This window comes from Falco cherrug, chromosome 3, assembly GCF_023634085.1.
Source record: "Falco cherrug isolate bFalChe1 chromosome 3, bFalChe1.pri, whole genome shotgun sequence".
NCBI lineage: Eukaryota > Metazoa > Chordata > Aves > Falconiformes > Falconidae > Falco > Falco cherrug.
The window spans coordinates 57,832,510-57,845,081 of record NC_073699.1 but is presented as its reverse complement, the minus strand read 5'-3'; the positions used below and the strand labels follow the sequence as shown (position 1 = coordinate 57,845,081).

Genomic DNA, 12,572 nt, shown 5'->3' with positions numbered 1-12,572 from the left:
GGAGGGGCGCGCGCGCGCCGTGGGCGGTAACGGCTGCTCGGCGGAGCGGGGCCCGTGGCGGGGGGCGGGCCGGTAGGCGCTGCCCCGCGGCGGGGAGGTGGGGCGCGGCCCCAGCTGCGGGCTGCCCGGGGGAGCGGCCGGTGAGGAGCGTGACGGGACAGCGGGCTGCGGTGCCCGGGGGCGCGTCGCCGGCCGGGGCGCGCGGCTGGGGCGGCGCCTGGTGAGCCCGCTGCCCTGCGCCTGCCGCCCGCGGGGGCCCGGGGCGGGGAGCGGGGGGCGCCACCGCGGAGGGCGAGGTGTCGCCGCGGGGTCGGGGCCGTTACAGCCCATCCGCCGGTTGGCCCGAACGCGGCGACTGCGCGGGGGCGGCGGGGAGTTAAAAGGGAAGGCTGCTGCGGATGAACTGCTTCTGGGCCGTAAGAAAACGGAGAGATCAAACTGTCAACGGAAGAACTTTTCGGGCGAGCAGGGGATGACTGACTCGCCAGCAGGTACTCTAATGCTGGGTGATAGATGACGGACAAGGAGCGCTGAAGGGTGAGTGCGGTGGCAATGGCCAGGAGCCTTCAGGACAATAAAACGTAGTTCTAGAGATACTAAAAACGGTAAACATGGAGGTACGAGTCTCACCTGCTACAAAAGCAGTTTAGGTATGAGGCTGTTAAAGAAGCTCAAACAGTGGTTAAGCATAAAAAGGAAGAGAATGCCAGAAAGAAACATCCCTTCCTCAGACCCCTTTCCTGGCTGCCACCTCTAAAGATGTGACATCGCTGCCGTCCCCAGCTCCTCTGGCAGCTGCAGCTGGAAGAGTTTCTGCTGGACCTGCTTCTGCTGTAGAAGAGATACCCAGAACAAGAAGGATCTTTCCTCTATAAAAGCGCTGCTCACCAAATATTATTTTTAATTCCAAACAGTTGAAGAAGGATATACACAATGGCTATAAAAATAACGAGGGCTTGAAAGTAAGCCTTAAAATGGAAGGCTTAGAAAATCTAGTGTTTTCGGTTTGTCAAGGAGAAGAAGAATCAATTGATTTTATTGTCCGGTGTGGGCTCCTAGATGCAAAAAGGAAGTTTTGGGAAACAAGGATTACATTTCAGAGCAGCTCCAGTGGGTGGTATGCTGAAAATAAGGTGGATCTTGAGTTAAGATGGAGTTTCCAATTACCGAGACTATTTAAATGTTAAAGTTTAGCAGCAAGGGTGACAAATTTACTGTTACTTTGATTTGCTTGAAGTAGCTTTCTAGAAAAGCTTTAATTCAGTTCTAGGGTGAGATCCCGCAGACCATCTATTCAAGTGAGAGGAAATCCCAGCTGTCTGCCCACGAGCCCAAGCGCAGGACATCTCCAGCCTAGCCATTTCTTCTTACTACCAACAGTGGCTGTTACGGAGGCCATTTATTCGCGACTCCTGAATGGAAGTTCAGTGCTGTACAGTCTGAAGCTGCACTGAGTACATTCTCCCCTTTAGAATAAGGAGGGCCGGGGCTTGGGCAATCACAGCCCATGCGTTTTCAGGATTTTGGAAAGGCACTGGAGGGTGCTGTGCTGAAAGAGAAGAAATTTGCAGCTGCAGGACAACTTCCCAACCTCCATAAGGTGAGGAACCGCTACCTCCCTTTTCTTTCCCCCAAGATCGTGTAGGCCTTTTCCTGCCATTAACAGCTTTGTGCCATTTTCCTGAAGGAGGGGTTCAATAGGTGCTGGTTTCCTTGAATCCGACACAAACTGACATAAGGAGTGTAGAGACAGTGCAACCTGATGTAGGAATGCGAAGTAGAGATTACCCTGACAATATTAAAATTTTAAAGGATTGGTTGAACATTACTAAATGCGTATTTTTGCTTTGTGAAGACAAGCCCTGAGCGAACCCCAGGCTGGCTCGCGAGGGCACGGGGACAGTGGAACTGCCTGCCCCAAGCTGTGTCTCTGTGGCCTTTCGCAGGGCCACCTGAGCATGGCTGCTTCCCATCCTGAGCTGGCCAGATGGAAGCCAGCTTGCATCCAAAAGCTGGGGGGGTGTCGTCAGCACAATGCTGTGTGCAGGCCAGCAGGCCTGGCAGGATTTATTAACGCTGGAAGACGGGTGAGAGCAAGTCCCGATCTATGAAATCTCCTGTGGCTCAGTTCTGAGGAGCACAAGTAGCCGGTGTACCCTCATGGTACAGGCAGGTGCTGCAGAACCGCAAGAGGCACCGGGAAGCGAGGCAAGCCCCTTTGCAAAGCATGCTTCAGGCACCTCTGGGATACCTTCCATAGAACAAAGGAGGTGGTCTTCGTTTTAAACAATCAGTCTCAGGAATTAAAATATTGCATTTACATTTCTTGTTTCTTGAAAGGGGAAGATGTGTTATCCTCATTCAAGATATTGACAGGTACATTTTATTTTCTGTGGGAAACAATGTTCGTGGGAACCTGTCTGTCTGTCTTAAAGCTTTAAACATTTTAACGTGTGTATTCACAGCACAAGTAGGATCAAATTACATTATTAACACCTGTCTTGCAGATAATTGCCATGTATATTAAACTCAAAATAATCCTAGTTTTAAGTGGTTTAGATGAAATTTTCCACTGTCCTGATACGTTACAGTACTTTACGTATTTAAAGAAAAGTTCTTTTTTGTGATAAAGGTAAGCATTCCACTTCCCTGCACTGCAAACCTTGACAGTCTCCAAAGGAGCACCCAGAAAACGAACAGAAACAAGATACAAGAACAAAACGCTGTTGTGCACAACCTTCCCAGCACCGCGCAGGGCTGAGTGAGGCCCACATGGAAGTCGCTGTGACTGCCCTGTGCAGCAGTGGCTCCTCGAGCCGACTTGGGGGCCCAGGCTATGGCACCGTCCCGGCACTCCCAACCTGAAAGCCACTGCTACGTTTGATCCCTATGTCACAGTACCTACAGACTGAAGCATGCTGTGTCAATAAGGCGTGACTTCTACATAGAGATGATACAGCAAATTGCGAGGTAAGGAAAAATGTAGCAATCCAGAAGATACTTAAGGTGACACACAATATCCCCCATTTCAGTGTTACCCATGCCACAGCAGCTTTCACACTTTCTCCATTCTGCATCACCACAAACATACATCTGGAGGAAGGAAGAACAACAAAACTCTTATCTGCGTTTTTTATGTTTGTAACTAGTACATAAAAAATTCTCGGTAGAGTTCACCAGCTCAGAGAGAAGCTCAGCTCCTGCTGCTTCCCTCGCTGCATGACTCCTGACTTGCTGCTGGCTACAGCCTTGGTGGTTGCTGCTAAATCCTGCTTGTGGGAGAGACTGTTTCTTATTACCCAGGCTGTTTTGCTGCAGTTACCTACTCTTATCATTGTCTTTTCCTGTTCCCTTCAGCAGGAATAGGGAGGCTTGAAGAGGGAATGAGAAAGCTGATTTTGACATTCTACCAATGTTAACGAACTTATAACTTAATATAGTAATAGAAAATGGAAAAAAGGCGGAGGCAAATCAAAAACCGATCATGTAAGAATCTAGGCTTCTTGATTTCTCAAAGTGTGTAACACCACAGCTTTACCAATATGAATGAAGCCAGTTGATTTATTCTAGGCCTTCATAGCTTATACATTCATATCCCTTGATGACTTTCTAGACTGTAACAGATGACTAAGCAAAATGTTCTTGTAAGAGAAATCATTAGCGACAAGGGTAGAAGTCAAGCAAAACAAGGCAGCAAGGGCCAGAAAAAATGGAGCTGTAGCAAATATAGCAGCACACTGATTTTTTTTTTCTGGATGGTAAAGCTGATATGCTTGCTAAAAGTTTAATAATAAACTATTTTTTCCCCCTGAAATACCTGCTTGCACAGCTGAAATCATACTTTTCCTAACAGTAGAAACCTTTGGCTGAATTTGTTATTCAAAGTATGTATTCCTGTAGATTGGCACCTTGCTTACAGTAAACAAGCGGCAACATCAGTATACGAGAACACACAAACTGTAATTTGCATGTCTAGACTTCATTATTACAGCATTTTAGTGCAACTTATCCCAGACATACAAGTCAATGTAATTTAACACTTCATTATGTCTGCTGCTGCTTTCCCAAGCAAAATCAGCATTTAAAAATAATTGCAGAATTTCAGCATTGCTAAAAAGCTATGGAAACTATAGTATGTACCAAGCTCTAGAACAGGGGTCCTCACACTTTTTAACCAGGGGGCCGGCACGCGGATGCAGTGGCAGGCAGTCATCTGCGGCTGCTTGGTTTCCCCCCCAACCCCCGGCGGGGGGTGGGGTGGGTGGGGGGAGTCTCTAAATACCGGGGGCCGGATTGAGGACCCTGGGGGGCCGTATCTGGCCCGCGGGCTGTAGTTTGAGGACCCCTGCTGTAGAGCAAACCCATTTCTTCCTCAGTCTTTCCCTCTTCCCGCTAGTTGTTATCTATTTATAACGGGTTTTATGCTATTTTTCAGATTCATAAAATACGGCATTACAAGACGCTACTTTTTTTTGATTAAGAAATTATTCAAGCAAGAGTTTGTGAGCCTATAGAGGTAGCCAGTCACACATAAAGGAAAGCAGAAAAGCAATCAAAAACCTAATCTGCATCTGGAGAATGGCCTTTTCTATTGCTCCAAATTTTCTATAATAATGTATGTATTTAAGTAATATAAGTTTAATCATTTTACTGTATTATTTCCCCTTTGGATGTGTGATAGGAAATTAAAGCAGGTCATAATTATCCCTTGTATTGCTTGGCAAGCTAACACTCAATGTGACTGGCAATCCAGCAGGTAGTCTTCAGTGCTCCAGCCACAGCTTTGGAATTGCTGACATTTCTGATACAGCAAGCTCAACAGAGAGGAACTTTCTGAAATTACCACATCACATGCTTCAATTTATCTATACTTCCCAGCTCTGTGACCTTCAAAGGACATAAAATCATTCACATGTAATTTGTCCTTACTACTCCATTGTTCTACAAGCCTTGGTAGATTACCCAGGGAGATTTATGGACAGCTGGCTTCATGGGTTGCATAGGCTGTTCCAGAAAAAAACCCAAACAAAACCCAACTAAAACCAACTCCAGAAACACCAACAAACCCCCCCCCCAAAACTCCCACCAACAAAAATACCCCACAGTTTTTCTTCTGAACAGGATCCCCGCCCCCAAATAAGCAGGATTTCTGAAGCTCCAAATCTCCTGCATCATGAAGGATGAAGCCATCACAAGGCAAGCTCAGGGTGGAGGTTGAACAATAAATACAAATTAGGCTCCTACAGTAGGCCACGAGAATAAGGGAATAAAAAAAATATTTAATATGGTATTTACTTATTTGTGTAGAATAGAAAAAATATATTTCAGTCCCTAGGTGTTATGTTGCAAATGCATCTTGTACTAGGAAGCTGTTGCAATGTCTAGATGCTTAGAAAGATGTAGAAGCTGCAGTCAGGAGAAAACACCATGCCAGTCATTTTCAAAAGGGTCTTTCCATAAATTACTTTATTTCTCATTAAATGAGCACAGAGTCATTACCATATTAATAACAGATATGTTTATTATTACATATCCATCAGTGCGGCTTTCAATACCACTTGAAACATGCAAATCGTCCTATGGACGAATCAGTTTTCCAGTGCTTCTTATTTAATACACAACTGCAAAGCCATTATAAATTACTGAGGAGGTATTTGGTTAAGAAATAAAATAAAATAAAACCATACTGCCCATACTATGAATGTATTCCTGCTACAAAGCAAGAGTCTGACAGCATTTACTGAAATTCCTGAATTACCCAGAGCTTTTGCGTTATATGCTTGCTTTTTTTTCTCTTTTTTTGCATTGCCTACACATCTCTTGGCTTATGAACTAGAATCAGTCTTTCTTTGTAAGAGGAATTCTCATTCAAAGATTGTACTTAATTTAGAAAATGCATCTAGCATCTATAATACTTAAACCAATTAAAATACAGTGAAAACCACTGGTATGCAATAGTTTTAGAGTTTTCCTTTGTTTAGTTTTAGATTTCTACATTTATCGACATGGCAATAATACAATTTCTCAAATTAAGGCACTAAAAGGACAACGTAAAACCCAGTAAAAGTGTTCTAAGAATAATTTACAGTTCAAACAGTGCATATATTTCTTAAATGTTTGTTAACTTAATGTACGGTATCACTTAAAATTGTAAGGCAATACATTATACAGTTATAGAAATGATGTACCCCAAAATATGCTTCCAAACTCGGTGGTTCTCTTTACTGTTAGTTTCTAATGCCTCTAATAGTAAATTAATTCAGTATGGCTTGGCAAAAATGCATAGATTAAAGGCAATTAACTTGTTTTCCCCCCTTTACAAACCTGCTGAATCAGTATTTTGTAAAGCATAATGCAAAATATTTAACACTTTGATCCATTCCATAGTGGGTGGTTAGCATAAAGGCTGTTAAGAACTCTGCAGTGAAGGCACTGAAGTTCAAGTGATAAGGCTTCATTTTTAAGCTAGTTCTGCAGTCTTCAAGAGCACAACTTGGAGTTTTGAAAGCAATTACAGTCCTTCTCGCTGAGAAACCTTCCTCCTCTACTCCATTTCATATGCTCATCTTGACATAAATATCCCCTTCACAGGGTCAACAGTCCTTTTCTTTCACCGATATGAAGAAAGTTGGCTGCATTTCATTGTGATTGACAGGCTTTTTTTAAAAAAAATCCAAAAAGGCAGCACCTTTTTTTTTTTTATACACCTAGCTAAGCTTTATTTGCTTTAACTTGCATTACATAGTAATAATTAATCTAATCTACCTTTAGGCAAACCCGCAATTAAACACCCTCAGCGTGCTTTTGTGCCAAAGCAAGGAGGAGACAGTAATAGCAATTTTAACCCTGAAGCCTGTGATAGTTATGTTGAAAGGAACAACAGCCCGTCTGCACTGCTCTGTGTGGTTAAAAAAAGCCCTGTTTCTCAGACTGCATCCCATGAGATTCCATTAAGCACTGTACATGTGGTTAGCTGGAACAAAGAAGAAAACAAACAATTAATAACAAATATAAAAATTAGCTTCATAACACTAGTGAAGATATTTTTTTCAATTGACATGGTACAATACTAAGATCATACCTACCCAATCTTCCACAAACTGTTCTTAATTTCAAACATTCAATGAACATAGAGATTGGGCAGATGATAATACTACTGCAGCTTTACAAGTAAATGATTAAGACTAAACAACCATGGGTGTACTCACGGCAAATACAAGGTGACACTCTCACTTGCAGCACAAGAAAAGGCTCTCTATAGGGCTAAGAGCACACACATGCAGTTGCCAGAGCTCATCTGATGCACAGCAGTTAATGCACATGCATTAACTTGATCAGGTGCCCAAGTCCAAATATATTAGAACACCTCAACTGTGCTGACCGAACGTGTATAAATTAGCATACTATAAACTATGAAGTGTAGTTTCGGATCTAGAAGCAGTACTGCAAATGCTAGCACGTTCATCATGAAGTTCTGATTCAGATTTACTATGGTAAGTTACTGAAACGAGGAATAGAACTCCAGATGAACTTATACGCGAAGCTCCTTTTAATGGGTCTGATACACCTCCACATGAAGTCAATAGTGCTGCCTATCAACTTCAAAGAAAGGTAGATCAGATGCTAAATGAATGTACTAAAATGTCTTAAAGCATGTGTTAAAAGTCTGTATCCATTCGACAAAATAGTTAATGCCTGCTTACATGGTAGGACTCCACCACTGAGATCAAGTGCTGCTATACTTGTCTGACAAGAGAACAATGTTCAGATACTTAGTAAAAGCTAAACACGTATACCCAGTAAAAATCATCACTGTTTCTCTTACTCCCACGTCTAGATAAAAAGGTCAGGATGAGAACTGCAGGGCGCAGTGTCTTGAGTTCAGAGAAGCTGATGTAACAACTCGCTGCCTCCTGAAAGGAAAAGGGTCTGCTGTTCCTCCACTTTATCTTCCTGACGCCAAGGGAGCCCCCTCCTGCTTACCTGCCCTCAGCTTTGGCCATCACTGTACTTCTTAGCAGGCTGATCCACTCGCTAGCTCAGCAAAGCAGTTCTACATTTTTTTTGACAGTCAGGAAACTGAACTGTGGACCTTCATGGGAGGGTCCAAAATGGATCACTTCAAGCACTTACCCAGGATCTAATGACAGAAGCACATAGAAGGAAGACAGAGGGAAAATGCTCCTCCTTATGTAGCAACAGGCTGTCAGATTAGCTCAGCTACTGTGCAATTGCCAGTTAAGTGTTGAGTATGTAAGTTCCATTGTAAATTTGTTTCATACTCTTAAATTTAAGCACCTGGTACGTCAGAAGTGAATTTTCCTGAAACAAATCCGATGCCTCTTCTTTCTAAACATACAGCATGGAATATATAGTGGTACTGGGACACAGGCTGACTACTACATTGCAGCAGTAATTGTCTAGCTTGTGGACACTACTAACATAGAAATTTGTTCAAGAAAATCAGAAAAATATCCGCAGTAGAATAGCCTGAAAGACAAGTTCCTATCTGACCTTTTTCTAATGCTTATTTGCTGAGCGTAACTCTTGATTCTCTTCATTATTCACTTGCATTGCTGTGCAGGTGCCACGCAAGCCCCACTACATTCCAGTCAAGCCAGTGGCAGCTGTCTGATGGGGACGGAGCATGCCACAAAGCCACCCAAGCAGCTCCTCAAGCATCAGTGAGGTGTGGGGGCTCCCCACCTGCTTCCTGCACACGTCTCCATGCAGCATGACAGGCCGGCAGCACACACATACCTAGCACTCTTGCTGGTCAAGTACTGTGCCTCTCTAAATGGCTTATGCTTAATATGCTTCTTCCTCCACACTCAGTGCCTACAATATACAGCATTAAAACAGAATTTGCTGTAAATTAATTATATGTTCTAAGAAGCTATGTCAGTATTAAATGTCATTAAGAAGCAAGAATTCTAAGGTCAAATATCAATTATGTCATCAAACTCACTGATGGATTTGGGCTTAAGTCTTGAAGAACACTATTAATATTAACGATTTACATCACAGTCTGTTAGAAAAAGTCAAGAAGCTAAAGAGATAAGATACCACGCAGGTATTAAGTTCTGAATTGCCAGAAAACTTAAAAGAGCTTTATACCTTCCCAAGAACTTGGAAGATCCCAGTGGGTGATGGAGAAAGGTGTGAACAGAGGCTGTACACTAGGACAGATGGAGAAAATGCAAAGCTGCAGTATTCTGAACAGCTGATCCAACCTGATACTTCACTATGCAAGATGACCACCTTCACCTTTCCTCCTTCCATTCCTGAGAGAGATCTGGTGCTTCCTGGACTCTTCCATGAACCATTGCAACTTCCCAACCCAACAGGAAACCATATGCTTTTATTCTGGGGGGTTAGGGTTGGGGTCTTTTTGTTGCTATGCTTTGGGTTTTTTGGCTTTTATTTAGTGAAAACATTCCTGGATTAATTCTCTGCTAGAAAATAGCTTCGTTTACTGTGGTAATCTGTGAAGCATGAGCTGACACAAGGTAAAGCACAGGAATGTGCAGCTCTTCTCCTGGTGCTGGTGAGCTGTTAGGCTCATTGGTTCTCATTAGGATCTCCAGAATCCTAAAAGAGCTTTAAAAGATGGTGTTTCTCATTTTTAAAAAAAGTTCCCATTCACAACTTGCATAATTCTATGATTCTCTTAACACTCTCACACTACAAATGCCAATAGGATAAACAGCAGAAATTGTCTGAGTAACCAGTCTCCCCAAACAGACCCATTCCTTTAAGAGCTACTGTAAATTTTCAAATGTGTAAATCTCTTCACGCTAAAAGAGACTAGCTGCAAACTTGTTCTTGCTAAAGGCAACCCCAAACCAGCACTCCTATTAAGACAGAGTGAAAAAAACCGAATTTATTTAAGAAAATGGATTTGCTCCCATAAAAGACTATGGATGAAAACTCCTGCACTTTTTCAATTAGCTCTAAAATGCCTGGAAAAAAAATAAGATCCTGAAATGAAAAACCTGAGAAATTACACAGTTATGCTGAAGAAAAAAATCTGTTGAAAAGCTAACAGCTATAAGACATCTGAATACCAGCGCTGTTTTGCCTATAGTAGGTTTTTAACCTCAACCTCCGCTTCTTTTTTCTTTGTGTGCACACACGCAAATTCCCTCTTCACACCCTACATGAGGTATATTACAGCAAATGAAGTATAGCTCATCTGAAGACTCTCCAAAAATTGGAAACAAACATTGCAAGAGAACTTAAAAAAAATCTGGTTGTTACAGCTACCTGAGGACCTTGCAAGGACAAATGGAAAGGAAAGCATAGTCCAAATACAATTTGAACAGTCTTTTGGAAAATAAAGTCTACAACTCTAAATATCTAAATGTGAAACAAGGAAGTATGCGCTACCTTTACAAGGTGAACTCTACATAGGTAACGTTTGGCAAGGGGGAGGGGAAGAACCTCTATACTTGATAACAGAGGATGATTTCTAAAATGTACAATCAGGAATATGCTCTTCCAAGCATTGTTTTAGATTATTTCAATTAATACAGCTCAAAGACACATGTAAATGGTGTATTAAAATAGTTCTTTCCTACCCTGTTGGCTGCTTGGTTGGTTTTACTTTTTTTTTTTTTTTTTTTTTTTTAAACTGTCCAAGAATGCTATCTCATCAAAAGATTCTCATTTTTTTTGGAAATCTTTTCTTGTTATGTGGAAAGGAACAATTTTTTTTTGTCATCTTTTTTTGGAAAGCAATGTTGACTAGCATTATTTGTGTCACATTTTTAAAACTCTTTTAAAACTGTATTAATGAATTTTACATTATCAGTTGTTTATTTGTTGGGATTTTTCTTCCAGAATTTATGGTGGGATGACCATTCAGTATCAAAATCATTCCACCTAATCCTTTTAAGTATCAACATGATCTGCTTTTTCTTTCAGTCTTAGGTGGTCCAAGACTGACAGAAAAAAATTACCAATCAGTAACAGAGCTCTAACCAGTTCAAAGTACTTCTATTATCTTTATCTGCCTGTTTAAAAGGACTGCCTTTAATAACTAGTTTCTAGAATCCAGGTTATTGTTCAAGTAAATGTATCACATAATACATAGGAGCACTTCATATTTTTATCAACAGAAGTACTTCTTCAACAGCCCTATGATAAATAAAGATGATGTTAAACAACAGCTATTAATGATGCCTATTTTAAAATTAGCAGGTGTAATTTATATCCAGAAGTCTTAAAAGATCTAGCTAAAGCCTATGGAGGCGTCTAACAATTTTCAGTCAATCTTGGAAAATTGAGGACTGAAGGAAAAATAGGTTTGGAAACACTACAAAGCTTTATAAAAGCTTTTGGAAGTTGGGAGAAATTGACATTTTGTAGACAAGACAAACAGCTCCCTTGTATAAGTACACACCACCCAAGTACATAACAAACATGACTGAACCCCCCTGAAATTAGCAATTACTGATTTGTCTTTATCTGGTACAACACTGAAGATGCTACCATTTAGTAAGCAAACTCTGGTTTTACAGTCAGTCTTCATAACTCAGGTTTATCACTGTCCTTTTACACCGTACTCACCCTTGTTTTCAATAGGTTTTTACAGTGAAGTCTGTAAGCAAAAATTGCCCACTTCCCAGGAAATCTCCCCACAAATCAGAAGTGTTCCTGTGTTTCACTACTTTGGCTTGCTTAAACAGCAGTGTTGAAAAATGTAAAAAAGCTTCATGATTCAGTTATGTCCAGCCATTTGAACTGTAACTGGCAAACTGAGACTTTGTTCAGTGTTTGTGGATATGGCTTCTCCCCCAGGTAGCCTAGCACAGCTATGTGTTTTTAACTGCTTGTCACAGATGCTTTCTATGCCCTTCTCCTCATGCTGTTGCATTGATTATTATCTCTATCACAATACTGCCCACAACATCACTGTTTCTTATATTGACAGCTAAGTATTTGAGGCCTAAAGTTATCTTCCTGGATGAGATTATCTTGAAGGCCTTCACTGAAAATATCTTGAATCTATTAATTATAGTTACTTATGGGGACAAGAAAATCGGGCACCAAAGATTTGTCCCCTGCTTACCTCTGCAGGAGGATGTTTCATGATATACCCAGTGTCTCTTTACACGCAGAAGTTTGCTTTTATTGCGCTTCATGCAAGTAAGTTTTGCAGGATATTTTTTTTGGCAGCCCGCCCAACCTAGGAAGACTCTCCCTACTGAGACACTGAATGGAGTTACTACTTAAGGTGCCTCACATCAAAAGAAAAGGCCTAAAAACAGACCGAGATCCTGTAAGTTTCTCATTTCAATCCCATTTGCAGAAGACTTCTAGCTTACAGAATCTCTATGAGGCAATCCATGAATGATTGTGTGGATCATCTTTACAGTTAAATGCCACTGCTAATCTATCTACTGATGCCTGTCTTTAAACAGGCAAAAATGCAACCAGCTCCCTCACATGCATTGGGAGGCCAGGCACTGCCATCTCTATGGTACCTTTCCAAACCCAAGGAACAGAGAAATTTACCACAATAGCAGGACAATTCTGTCTGTTCCCTCCTTCAGAATTTGAGCAGAGAT

At 41.7% G+C, this 12,572-nt stretch overlaps 1 protein-coding gene and 1 long non-coding RNA gene across 7 annotated transcripts in view; one reads left to right on the top strand and one right to left on the bottom strand.

The window, feature by feature from the left end:
• Positions 1–19: 19 nt before the first annotated feature.
• On the top strand, positions 20–7,968 carry LOC106631591 (uncharacterized). Of its 6 annotated transcripts, none has more exons than XR_008731172.1 (4): positions 20–1,600; positions 1,947–2,376; positions 2,633–4,615; positions 7,838–7,955. It is a non-coding gene; the product is annotated as an uncharacterized LOC106631591 (long non-coding RNA). The 6 variants fall into 6 exon arrangements; XR_008731171.1 differs by having other exon boundaries at positions 21–1,600; positions 2,341–2,376; XR_008731173.1 differs by having other exon boundaries at positions 22–2,376; positions 2,633–2,970; positions 4,436–4,615.
• ROCK1 (Rho associated coiled-coil containing protein kinase 1) overlaps positions 5,435–12,572 on the bottom strand; it is a 93,063-nt gene continuing 85,925 nt past the window's right edge. The window contains exon 33 of the mRNA XM_005446182.4: positions 5,435–6,973. Within this exon, the coding sequence (XP_005446239.2) occupies positions 6,970–6,973 (4 nt within the window). The 3' untranslated portion in view covers positions 5,435–6,969. The remainder of the gene's footprint in view (positions 6,974–12,572) is intronic.